At 37.8% G+C, this 13,859-nt stretch overlaps 2 protein-coding genes across 2 annotated transcripts in view; one reads left to right on the top strand and one right to left on the bottom strand.

Moving 5' to 3' along the window:
• NECAB1 (N-terminal EF-hand calcium binding protein 1) overlaps nt 1-616 on the top strand; it is a 52,936-nt gene extending 52,320 nt beyond the window's left edge. Inside the window, exon 13 of the mRNA XM_058026027.1 lies at nt 387-616. Coding sequence (XP_057882010.1) covers nt 387-415 — 29 coding nt within the window. The 3' untranslated portion in view covers nt 416-616. The remainder of the gene's footprint in view (nt 1-386) is intronic.
• A 3,856-nt stretch (nt 617-4,472) lies between these two features.
• Nucleotides 4,473-12,227, bottom strand: C1H8orf88 (chromosome 1 C8orf88 homolog). The gene is made up of 5 exons (XM_058040809.1): nt 12,140-12,227; nt 11,241-11,317; nt 9,770-9,854; nt 6,195-6,301; nt 4,473-4,546 (listed from the first exon to the last, which is right to left on the bottom strand). Exons 1-5 carry the CDS (start codon nt 12,225-12,227, stop codon nt 4,508-4,510), a joined length of 396 nt encoding a protein of 131 aa, XP_057896792.1. The 3' UTR covers nt 4,473-4,507.
• Between the last annotated feature and the right edge of the window lie 1,632 nt (nt 12,228-13,859).

Below are 13,859 nucleotides of genomic sequence, written 5' to 3'. Positions count from 1 at the left end.
GTCACTAGGAAAGCAAGTCATTAAAGCTAACACAACCACCCAGGGAACACAGAGCTTGGGTTAAAAACTGACACACACAGCAGCACAGGACTGAGGATTTATTTGATTTGCTCTCAGGGCGCTTAATTCTATGCAGCTGCACCTACGACACATAAATGTTTCTTTGGATGTTATCAAAAAGGGATATAATTATTGTGATAAAGCCCTCCCACCACTTAGACTCAGCTCTCCCAGTATCCTGAGTATTTTTTCTCACCAGTATTAGCTGCATATATAAACAAGCATTTAATTATATATATTATGGGTATTTTATTTAGAATTTTTACCAGAGGTCAAAAAAGAAATGAAATTTATGCTAAAAATAAATAAACTCTGTTCTCTTTCAGCATCGTGGTGTGTCCTCAATAACAACTAGAAGTTGTGGTTCCAAGTAATGTTAATGTTGTATTGCCTTTCATTACACTAACATTCATATTGCAGTGTACAAGTGAAATTATGATAACATTTGTTATTATGGATGGAATCTGTTCCACTTTATCCATTCTAAAATCTGGAAAACTGCATTTATTACCTTTTCTTCTTGTGACTAGTTCAGTGAAATGATGCATTCTAAAAACTGAAATAAGACAATTATGATAAACTATTTATTTCTGTGACAGTCCAAACTGTCACAGAAAAGTGTGTCTTGAATGTATGACTAAATATTTGTGAAAAGTTTTATTACTGCATTAATAAACAGCCATTACTTAATGCTGCTGTGTTCTCCTTTTACAAAAGAAAGAAGTATGAACCGGAACACACATGTTCATACATGTCTGCAGAGAAGCTGTAAGTCATTAATGAAAAGAATAAACATAGGGAAAACTCTTTGTGCTAATGCAGAACTTCCCCCAGCATATTTTCTGCTCATGACAAAACAAGGCAACAATATCTCCTCTTACAGACTCTTAGCCCTTACCCTCCCAAGAGGAAACATATCTGCCTATCTCTCATCACTGTAGATCCCCACACTGAACACTGCACAACCTCTATGTTCTGACCACTCAGGAAGTATTTTCTTTGGATCTCTGGCAGGTCACTGCAAAATCATTAGAGAAACTGCAGTTACAATATAAATAACCATAAACCTTGAGCTTGTTTAGAGGCTGGTTCTAGCAGGGGGCAGGGCTGCTGTATACCCTTGACCAATGAACAGCACCATCTCCATGGGGAAGATCACCCTCTTCAACCAGGGTGCAGCTTTGGTAGGGATGCACATGGAGCATTGAGGGGGAAGTGGACACCCCCTGGGCCAGCTGGGTCAGCTCAATCAACCTGGTCATCAGTGGGTGACAGGGGTGGAGCCAGACTGCCCTCACATCCAGGGGTCTGGGGTCCTGGTTGATCGAATGTGAGCCAGCAGTGCCCTGGCAGCCAGGAGGAACAACCCTGTCCTGGGGGGCATCAGGCACAGCATTGCCAGCAGGGCAAGGGAGGGATTGTCCCGCTCTGCTCTGAGCTGGGGCAGCCTCACCTCAAGTGCTGGGGGCAGTTTTGGGCACAAAATATAAAAGAGATATAAAGCTATCTAAGAATATCCAAAGGAGGGCCATGTAAAGCTATTTAAAAGTGGCCAAAGGAGGGCCATGAGGATCATGAAGGGCCTACAGGCATAGCCATAACAAGGAGTGGCTGAGGTCACTTGGTTCAGCCTGGAGGAGACTGAGGGGAGACCTCATTGCAGTCTGCAACTCCCTCACGAGGAGAAGAGAAGCAGGCACTGATTCCTTCTCTCTGGTGACCTGTGAAAGGACCCAAGGAAATGGCATCAAGTTGTATGAGGGGAAACTGAGGTTCGGCAATAAGAAAAGGTCCTTTACCCAGAGGGTAGAGGAACACTGGACCAGGGCAGTGGTCACAGCACCAAGCCTGACAGAGTTCAAGCAGCCTTTGGACAATGCTCACAGTCACATGGTTTGAGTCTAAGTGTACTGAGTCTAAGGGCCAGGAGCTGGACTCAATGATCCTGTTGAGTCTCTTCTAGCTGAGGATATTCTGTGATGCTGTAAGACCTGGAAGTAGCAATACTTGATTCCCTAGCAAGTCATGTCTCCTGCATCTGAGGTGTGCTCTCCTGCCCGAGAATGGGCAAGCAACCACTGTAACCTCACACCTCCACAGCAGGCTGACAAACTCTACATGCTACATGACCACTCTCTCCATCCATTTAGCAGTCTAAGCTTACAAACAGTACCCAAAAAGAAACTTAAATGCCATGTTCAATAAAATACCATCTTGTTTAGTTTTATTTCTTCTCAGCAAAAAGTTATCATATGTAATTGAAAAGGGGGAACTCCAACTACAAAGTCTTCATTGCAGTAAGGTCCTGTGTTCCAGAAATCACAAGGTCTAAGCTCAATAGGTTCCTATTTTATCAGCAGAGTTCTGAGGTGAGTTATTTGTCTGAACAAAGGCAAATGTAGTGCATGTGAGTTACAGTAGAGGAGCCCAGCTGGTCTCCAGCTCCCAGCTGAGGATGACGCGTGTTAGCTGTAGTTTGTCTGTCATTCATGGCAGGCCCATGCAGCATGTGGGCTGGAATTCCAGGTGACTCTCAGATGACACCAGATGCCTACCTTTAAGCAACTGAATCAAGCCCTTTGCCAATAAAGTTCATGAGGTCTTGGTTCTCCACACAAATGTGGATGTCAGAGAGGGTTACACGCACATCTGAATTTATGTGCCCGTATTACAGAAAAATTTCACCCTTATCTCTCTCACAGTAACTCAGTGAAAGTGAATGCTTTTAACACCAAAGTCCAAGGCTTTCCTTTATTGACATGATCCAGATCCTACAGATCTGTCAATTTATAAAAGGGCACTGAAACTATCCTCACAAATGACATCAGTATAAGTTTAAAGGTTTGTTGTCTTAATCAAAGTAAATCTACACATACTTCTGAACAACAGGCTGCTGTTTTTAGTATGCCAAGATGTTAAGCTACTGTATAGCATGGGGTTTTTCTATCACTACTGACCTACCAACAAAGGAAATAGTGGCATATGACACAGAATCAGGGAAAACCCCTAAAAATTACATACTACACGAAGGTTTGTGACATTTTTTCTTTTCACTGTGAAAAATGTATTAAAATCATTCTTACAATCACCTGCTTTAGAACTTCATGTCAATTAGGTGCTGGAAGGGTGAAAAAAGTTGTAGCGGGTCCTATATCCTTATAAGAGTTACTCCGCTTTGTAGATATACTAGTAAAAAAACACTTTGATGAATCATACACAAGAAGTTTGAGAAGTTTCACTTAGGAGTTTTGAGAGCTACACACAGAAACTGTCTGAAAATATGTTTCCCCAACATATTGGGAAAATAGGTCCATATGACTCACTCTAAGAAACTCCCGGAGATTAAAAACTAACCAACAAAAAGATTTATTTGTATCATTCAGGAAAAGAAAGCTAGTGCCAATCCAGTGCAACTTGACAGTTTTTGCATTACTGCAATTGCCATTTAACACATCCTCATTTAGCTTTCATTATCATTTGTGACAGAGGGTAAAAAAATTGCCTGCAGTACCCAAATGATATTATTGTGGGTCAAAATAGACATTTATAAGCTAATTATATTCATACAAAATATTTGTTATTGATGCCTGTCAACTGATGGATGCTTTCAGGAAGTACTTGAACTACTGCTTTCCACTTCAGTATTGGATACCAGACTCATTGAAGGGAAAAAGAGAGAATTAACTCTACATTGGTACACCCATTTACCCATATAAGACATAGGATTAAAATCTGTCTTGTTCCTCAGTTTTTCCTTGACTTTCACTTTTCAAAGTCAAGAACACAGGACAATTATTTACAAAGAACTTTAAGGAATATAATGCACATGCAGGTCTCCTGTTCTGACGCAGGATGAGAGAAAATGTCCCTTATTAGCGAAATTACTACTAATAAGAGACTTCATACCTTGAAAAAAGGTATGGGTATCCACAAGATATTAAAGAATATCTTGTGTCAAGATGAAGATTTCAAATTAAGAAGAAACAAGTCAAGTTTTGTCAAAAAAAAAGCCTAAAAAAAAAACTCTACTACTAGAGGAGTAGATACCCTAAGACATCTGAGAATTGACACAGCCAGTACTTGTTCCATCTTTACTTGAGGAAGGGAGTTAGGAGCAATCCAAAGGTCCAAGTCAAGTATTTATTTAGAATTTATGGTCAGGCAGCACATCTGGCTACATAACAGAAACAATTCAATGACAAAATTCTGCCACACCAATATGCAAAATTATTTATTTTCACTTTAATCATATTGCCATTTCAGGCATTACAAATTAAAGGCTTGTCTCTTAAAGCATTCAGGCAATTACAGGAAGAAACAGGCATTTTCATAGGTTTCACAGGGTCGTACTTCCATCTGCAGGCACCCAAGTACCTTCAAAAATCTTGAAGACCTACATCAAATGTAGCTCCCTCAGTGACGGACTCTGGATCTTCCAAACAACATGTCACTTCTTGCAGATGTCAATGAAAGGTTTGTTCTTTACCTGTGAGACAAACCAACCCTCAAATTACTTCCGTTATAAGAGATCACTCAGAGTTTTCATTTCAGTCTGCTTGTAACTCTTTTTTACTCCACATCCATTTCACAATTTGGAACTTTTTTTATTATAGCAAACAGTTCTATTTTCATTAATCATAGGGACTTCCTCTAAAAGTTTCCTATTGTGTGTCAAGCACTAACAGTACTAACATCTGTTTGAATGCTGAGCCCTGATCCCCACATCTGAAAAAACCTCCAGTGTCCTTTGGGACAAATGCAGTCCACAGTCCACCAACCGTAACTGTATCTTCCTTCTAACAAGTCATTCTAGGAAGTTTTCTTCATCTGACAATACAACTTTTACTCATAAATGGGCACACACTTCAGCAGTGGCTTCAAAAATTCAGAACTAGTAAAGTCTTAGATAGGCATGAACTGTCTGAATACTCAGTTCAGCAACAAACTGTTGAAAAGCCCCTGCTCTAAAATACAAGCTCACTGACACTGTAGGATTGTCTGTCATAAGAAATTCATTTGTAGGCCACCTTCTGCCACTTTTAAGCATCAATTATTTGATTTACACATGATCTCATCAATTCCTCTGGTTTCTGTGCAGAAAAACAGATGACATGATCAATCAATAGCCCAGAATTTTGGCTGAACTAGGTGATCTCAGTGATTTCTGTATAGGGACCTGCCTTTTTCCTAGGAATGTAAACATCTGAAAGCACACAGATTATCAAAATTTGCCACTTTTAGAAACCCAGGTGGTGGGAGAGGGGAGAAAGTTAGGAAATTAAAGAGCTGAGACTTCCCAATCTGAAAGCAGATTTTCAAACAAAGAAAGCTTTCATCTTGAGGGCAAACAGAAAGATATAAAAAGATCAGGGAAAGGTGATTATGATCATATATTAGTTAATTTTTGTTTTTTCAAAGGACAGAATTTCTAAAGTTTAAAAATGCCTCCAAATGTGGCCAACAAAGTAACCATGTGGACATACTATTCCATAATAGGAATCCTATTTCTAGCAGAACTACATCCCAATGATCTCAAAAGCAGCCAACTTATGTAGCCTAATTTGATATGATGTTTACACAGAAGCTTTTCCCACACTTGGGGTCCAGAATATGATCCAGTAGATGTTTTTTCCTAGCATATGAAGTTTTTGAGGATTATTTCATCACAAACATTAAGGTAGCACACATGGATATCCTTCACCTTCATTTCTATTAATTTCTTCCCAAAACCAAAGACCAAAGATAATGATAATACAAACTGCAATGAGCTCATTAATGGTTTTGTGGTGGACACTGATGCATGAACACCTCAAACAGTGGATTAAGATTTTTACCAAGCTGGAAATGTATCAAGATTGTTCTCTTCTATTTTGAAAACATGAAAACATACCTGATTTTTTCCTGAAAACAAATTTAAAACTCTTTACCCTTTATAGGGTAATACTCAGGGTAAGATGTCAAATATCAACTGGAGAAGTTACATACAAAAGTTGTGTTGAATTGCTCAATCTGTCCTTTGAAGGTTTTACCAATTTGACAGGCCATTTTGAAGGTAAATGTTTCCTGTCAAATGGTTTATCAAAACTTCCATGAATGATTTGGTAACTTCATTTACCACAAAAGAATGCACTTACTGGCTTTTCAAGTACAATTGGATGATCAGGAAGAAACTCTGGTTTCTTCTGAGAGAGAGAAACATTTGAAAGCTTCAGAAGGAAATCTCTGCTGTATTGGATCCTTTCTGTGAATATAGAAAATCACTAAGTTTAACATTCTTGTTTAAGGAATTAAGATTGGAAATTCAGAAAAATTATTTTGTAACTTATAGAAGAAATGCTACACATAGAATATAAAAATCAATTTTAAAAACAGAAGTAATTTAGGTCATATCTTGCATCAGGAAATTCTGAAGTAAATTACAGAGCATTTCACTTTACCTGTATCAAACTGACACAGTAAATCAACACAAAAGACGAAAAAAGCTGAATCCAACCTTACAACAGACAGACTCCCTGTATCTTGTTCTAATTAGCAGAGACACCATAAACTGGTCTTGAAACCCACAAGAAAATCTGTTTATAACTCACTCCAAAGTGGCACCTATTTTTAAGTGACAGATAACAAAAACAGGGTGTCTCTTTTCTTGGAGCTAATAAGTTAAATGTCTTTCAACACCTAAAAGTAATGACAAGATCTGCTGTATGCAAAATGGCAAACAGATTAATAGCAGTGAAATACTTTTGAGGGATTATGTTGGATCAACAAGTGTCAGAGCCTTTGCTCAGAACATGTAGGTTTCTCATTCAAGTTGATAGCACTATGTCTACCATGGCATAGCTTTGGATACAGTATATCTAGCAATATCTGGTTTTAAACCGATATTCTCAAGCAAGAAACAAGAGGAAAGGAATTAGGCGAACAAAGAACAAACCTTATCTCTGGTCCTTGATGACAAAGAAGCATATTGCTTTAGCAATAATGGGCTTCCTGCAAGATTGTTACACTGTCACCCGATGGACAACAGTTTTTGCTTCTCAGACTGTGGGATGTTGAAAAGAGAGAAGCTGATATCGACGATGACACAGATTTTTTCCTGCCTTTGAACACAAATGATGCAGTGACTGGTGAACCTAAGGGAGGGCATGTGGGTAACTTTGAAAAAGAAACAGTTTAAAGAATACAAGCATACTTGAAAACTTATGTCTTCTTTTTACCTCCCTTTGATTAAAAACCTATGAAGATGATTTTTGTAAGGCCTTGAACACAATCCCCCACAACACCCTTCTCTCTAAATTGGGGAGATGTGGATTAGATTGGGGGATTGTTCACTGGATGAGGAACTGGCTGGACAGCTGCATCTGATCTCATGTTGGAACAAGTGCAGAGGAGAGTGCCTAAGCTGATCACAGGGTTGGAACACCCCCCCTAAGAAGACAGGCTTAGATAGTTGAAGATGTTCAGCCTGGAAAAGTCTCTTGGGATACTTTGGGACAGCCTTCCAGTACCTGATGGGGGCCTACAAGAAGCTACAGAGGGACTTTTCAGAGGCATGTAGTGATAGGAAAAGGGGAATGGCCTTAAGCTGAGGGACAGTGGGTTTAGGCTAGACAGGAGAACAAAATTCTTTACTCTGAGGATGGTGAGGCACTGGAAAAGGCTGCACAGAGAAGTTATGGATGCCCCATCCCTGGAAGTGTTCATCATCAGGCTGGATGGGGCTTTGAGTACCATGGTCTCCTGGCAGGTGTCCCCACTCATAGCAGGGGGTTAGAACTTGAAATTTTAGTCCCCTACAACCCAAACCATCCTATGATCCAAAGAGTAGTGATCATGTCTGGATGCAGATCAGTGAATGATGAATGAGATCCCTCAGGGGTCCATATCTGGACCAATTCTATTGAGCATCTTCAGCAATGGCAGACAGTGGGATCAACGGCACCCTCAGCAAATTTGCAGGTAACACCAAACTGAGCGGTGCAGTTGGCACACCTGAGGGACAGGATACCATCCAGAGAGCCCTGGAAAAGCTCAAGAAGGGCCCATGAAAACCCCATGTTGCACTTAAGAACTGCTGAGACAGATAATTGAAACCACAGTACCGCTGAAGAGATATTAAATAGAAATTATTATCTGGAACTTAAAGTACAGCTGAATATAAACAGAGCTCTAGAAGAAATGTTACTGTGCAAGAAAAAAAAAAAAAAGAAGAAAACAAAAGACTTATTTATAAGAAGTAGCTGAATAGTAGGACCTCTAAAGTTGTGCAACTCGGAAGGAAAAGATTACAACTATCAGCAAACAAACAAAAGCCCTTTGAAAACAAGTGTGAGAAAAAGTTTGACAATGGGGAGAATTGTGGAGCAGACTCAGAGAGGCATCACAGAGCAAGTAACCACTGAAAATGATCCAAAGGGTTGGATTATACAAGAGACCAGGATCTGATGAGAAGCTGTTTAAGATCTTGTAGAACAAAACAATCTCTACTCACCACAAGCAGAATCGATGACAAAGAGCAGAAAGAAACCACTAAATGGACAGAACTTGACAAGTCTGTCATCTAACTAGATCAAAAGAACAGAACTCTCTTCTATTTATCAAGATCAAAACTAGAAGAAATGAGCCTAAATGAGCCTGAGCTTTAAAGAAGATACATGGAAGACTTAAATAAGTCAGTAACACACAACAGAACCAAACCAATGCCCAATAACCTGTGAGATGGTAACCTCAGACTGACAAAAATATGAAAGCCTCATTAAAACCTAACAGAATTCTTTCAAATTTTGAGTACAAATAGCAAAAGGACAAACTACATCTTCAGAGATTACTTAAGGATTGGAAATTACAGATGGATGCCTGATTACAGGCAGACACAGACAAATGAAATTGTCTCAATAAACTGGTGACCTAACCTGGGTAACTGATGCAGTTTCTGTGACATGTTTAAAAATGAAGAATTAGGTAGGAAGCAGGACAGGGAAGTATTGTGAGAATGCATTTGAACTCTGAGATTATCCTTTAGTGAAAAAAAAGAGCATAAATTTGACTTGGTTAAACTACCATTTCTCTATGAGTACAGTGGCAGGCAGTACAGAGAGAAAAGCACAAGGAGCAAACCTTAAGGACAGTACTGACACAGAAACAAATAGTGCAGGATTAATCATAAAAAAAGTTAATTCATATCTAACCACCCAAATACTATTATTTCAGAACCACCGTAGTAAGAGCAGGACAAGGAAGCCAAAATGCTGAGTTCTTAACTTGTTTACATTCAATAGTCTGTGTGCCACAACTGAGCCCTGCAGCAGGCTAAAGGATGCAACTCAAATGTGCACTTCTACACACACAAACAATCCATACAAACCCAGGATTTAGTGTGAAGAATTTTTTTTATGTTTGGGGTCTGTTTTTTTCAGGGAGTTGGCTGCGGCTTTTTGTTTGTTTGTTTTGTTGGGTTTATTTGGGTTTTTTCAAGTTATATCCCCATATGCAAGCAGCTCTACCAGTGGAAGTTTTCTACCTCACTTATGGTGAATTTTTACACTTTCTCTAGAGTGTTATGTGAAAAGCAGGAAAGTTTCATACTGCTCTCCAAACTATCAATGCACTGGCTGATCAGAAAAAATAAAGTGCAGCCCACATCACTTCAAAGTTCAGTTGTCCTTCATCCAGAAAATAAAATCCTGACACAGCTCCACATGCAGTATTTTACCTTTTTTTTCTCCTGATTCATGTTGCTTTGGTTGACAGAGCATCATAGTTTGAGTTAAGATCTTCACTTCAGTCATTTCAGATGACTAAGATAGGAAGGAAAGTTAGGAAGCTTATTTCCTTAAAGCATATTAAAACAAGGATACATGTTTCTTAGGTAAAAGTAACAGTTGTAGTACAGTTTAATTTGAACCAGTAGAATGTTACTCTTGATTACATACAATAAAGAAATAAGACAATACAGATGAACATATTTGAGAGATATTTTTATACAGAACTTTACAGTTCTACTGTTAGTCTTTAAAAAGAACACAATTATCCCTTTCTTTTCTATTATCCCACCTAAAATACAGCCACAAGCTGCTACATTTGGGAATAATAAAAGCAGGAAGGACTTTTCTTAAAGACAAAAGGATGGACTTGGATTCTTTCGTTTAGCAGAACGGAGATGGTCAAGTCTTATTGAAAAAGTCTTTTCCATATGCTACATTAAACAAAAAGTTAAAAAAAATATAAAAAATCCAGCTATACCTATATCAAACAAAGGCAAAGTGCAGCTACATGTAGCTAAATACTGATGAAACTGAATTTTACAGCACTGATGACCAGAGGCTTATTTAAAAGTGAGTAGTTTGTTCTCTTCAGTAATTACTGCTCAAGAGACAAGGGTGTTAATTTCCCTGTGTTGGATCAAAGATAGGCTCCCAAGACCTTAACTTTTTTTTTTTTTTAATGTTAAAGTCAAAGGCAGCTTGCAGAAGCTTAATGCAATAAAGAACGCTTACTGGTTTACTGAAACTCTTCTAAAATAATAAAAAAATAAAGTAAAAATTAAGGAACAGGTATTTGTTCTCAAAAAAAAAAAAAAAAACATTTATCAACACTCTGAAAAAGCATTCAAATCAGAATCAACAGAAATTTCAGGCTATGAAACATGAAGCAGGCTATGAAACAGGAAGCATTCCATTTGGAAGACTTCAAACTTCATCTTCCAGCAAACAGCTACAACCAATTTCAAGTCTGAAAAACATATTTGTACCATGTCCAAAGTCAAGCACTCCTAGCAATAAAGCATAAAGTTTTATGATGTTTGCTGTCTCAAATGAATTTGTACATGTGCTAACAACAAAAAAAATTTCTAATTTTATTGTTTACACATAATAAGTGAAGACAGAATACATGTACTCTAAGTTTAAAAGAGCTGACTTAAATTCAGGAAGACTAAAGAAATGCCACACAGATTTTTTGTAAGAATCTTAAATTCCTAAGCTGCATTTTTCAGCTATTAGTGCATGCAAATACCAGGGAAAGGCATTCCTGAAACTCAAAATTCTCTTCAACAGTTCGGACACTGCTGGTTTAAAACATTCAGAGTCAAGGACACTCCGAGCTGGAAACAGTTTTCATTTAGTTACTCAACAGATCTGCTGACCTCCAATTTATAAAAAATTATATATTTCCTCAATACTCACCCAGTTAACCTTACTCTGCAAACATACTTCAGTGCTGCTGGGTAATTCAGTCCGAATGTTTAATGCAATGGGTGATGCTGGTGAGCATAAAACATTAAGAAAAAATAATTTCAATAGACACCACAGTATTATTTTGTGATACTTGCCCCAAGAACATTCCTTGCTGCACAGAGATTTTACAGGCATTTATTCACAACTTAGAAGCTCCACATCACCACAGGACCCCTTTTCCATTTATTCCATAAATTTCATACAAAGTAAAAGTTTATGATGTCACTTAGCTTCAGTCCACATCAGCACAGCTGATGACTTTCTTCTGGAACAAAAATTTCTAACTTAACAATAGCAACTGTAGTACTGCAATAGCTAGGCTTTAATCTATAGAAATTTAAAAATTAAAGCAAAATATTCACACCTGACATAAATACTGCATGATTTTTTTTCTTGAAGTTTTTTGGGTTTTTTGTTTTGAATTTGTGTGAAAGCTAGATAAGAACAATGCAGTGCAGTGTACTGTACCTGAGGCATCAGCACTTGCAATAAAACCCAAATAATCTGTTAAATTATGTGTATTTTATGTTTTCAGTAGTAGGATCAGTCACCCTAAGAAATCCAAATTTAACAGAGAAGCCTGATCCAGCTTTCTGAAGCTACATTTCAGATGCCAAGCTAGAGGAGCAGCACCAAAGAGCTCTGCATAAATCTAATACAGTTTAAATTCAGATTTTATCACAGAAATGATGTGCTAAGATCACCACACAGCAAGGTGTTTTCTCACTGTAGTTTAATGAAGTAATTTAAAAACAAAGTAAAACAAGACACCTTACACATCCTTGTTACTTCCCAAAACATATCCCAAACTTTGGTAAAGTGAACTGCACCTTAGCCGTGCTACTCACCTTGTTTAGAAGACAGTTGATGCACAGGTCGTGCTGGCTGAAGGGATTTACCAATAAACTTTTTTGCTTCTGTAACATTTTGAAACATCGCACTTCAAAAAAGCAGCTGAAATCATTAGCATTCAGTTTCACATATGGATGTTAAACAAGAAGAGCAATCTACCTACTCCCTGTTAGTTGCATTTGACAAGGCAGTATTATATCTGGGCAGGAAAAAGCAGAAAGGTCTGATTCATCAGTTTTTTTAGATGATTGAACATGCTGGATAAAATTTGCATGAAGACAGAATCAGACACTCCTCTCATTTTTCCTTCCAACTGAGCTACCCTAGCTTCTTCTTAAGATTCTTTCCCTGTATGTCTATGTACACATTTGGAGAAAGGAGATGGGGACATGATGGAAATAAGGGAGTTTCTAACATAGTTCAACAGGTTTTTAATTAATTAGCATCAGCATACCCCTTCTCAATCTGTTGTCTGCACAGGAGTTCCTTACATATCTATACAAACTTAGAGGACTGTTTTTTAATAGCTACTTTAGTTAAATTAAAACAGTTTTGTATCTTCCCACTCAGTTCAGCTACTATAGAAGCATCAAAAACTGTGAAAGTGGTGCTGGGCTGAAAAATCTCACACTTTAAGAAAGCAATCAGTTGGAAAATGTTCATTTGTAGTACCTGTATCTTAATGTATCTCCATCTCATACCCATCTCTTTTTTCAACAGATTTTATGATTTGAAGGAATTTCAGCATTTTTAGAGAAAAAGAATACCAGAAAGAACAACTGCCACAATATAAATGATACTGATTTTTTTTTCTCTAAGAAAGTTTACAAGGCAAGGGAATAACTGTTATAACAAAAAAAATTCAAAGGTTACAACTACATTGTCCATTTCCTGTACAAAATAGGAAAAGAGAAGCTAGGCTGTTAGACCCAGCATCATACACAACTTTAGTTGGTCTTTGTGTTGTAGGAAGAAAACTAAATATCATCTTAGAATTTTCTACACTATAATTTTTGAACACTTCTAACACAGTCAAATAACAATTTTCCAACATACGAAGTTGGAAACAGGTCTAGAAACCAACTGTTTCATGGTTACTGTCTGAATTAGAACAACTTAACTAAAGCTAGGAAAAAAAATCTGGTTTGATTCTCTGATTTTCCTACCCGCTCATCTTAAAAAAACAAAGACTTGAAAGCTGTAGTCAAAAGAAGCAATAAAAATTCCTGCAAGTGAATTAACTAAGACTACACATAGGGATGACATATTTCATTTAACCCAAATTATGAATGCTTGTATAAAACACATTTATCCTACATAGTGAATTTCCACAGAAAGCAATGCAGTAATTATACACATTTGCATCAGAAGAGTGAAAAAAACCCCAACAAACAGGCAAGTTTTCCTTCATGCCCTGATGACAAATTATATGCACGCTTTTTAAAAACAGGAAAACCTGTTAAAGAGACTGCCTAGCTTCTGGAATGGAGCATACTTCTATTTTATCATAGTGTTCTGACAATAAAAACAAGTTGTGTGGTGGCAGCAAAACACATTTTGCCGCTCTTCCCTCACCCTCCTCCAGGAAGCCTCCAGAAAATACCAAGTTATCTAGCCCAACCTCAATTAATAGCGTTCTTTCTGACCAGTGTCAAGGAAAATGGAGAAGAAGTTGTTTTAATAGCAGAGGAATAAACTGCTTTCATGAGAGACTAT

This window comes from Melospiza georgiana, chromosome 1 (assembly GCF_028018845.1).
Source record: "Melospiza georgiana isolate bMelGeo1 chromosome 1, bMelGeo1.pri, whole genome shotgun sequence".
Classification (NCBI taxonomy): domain Eukaryota; kingdom Metazoa; phylum Chordata; class Aves; order Passeriformes; family Passerellidae; genus Melospiza; species Melospiza georgiana.
The sequence above is the reverse complement of the archived record's forward strand: the minus strand, read 5'-3'. Positions and strand labels throughout refer to the sequence as shown.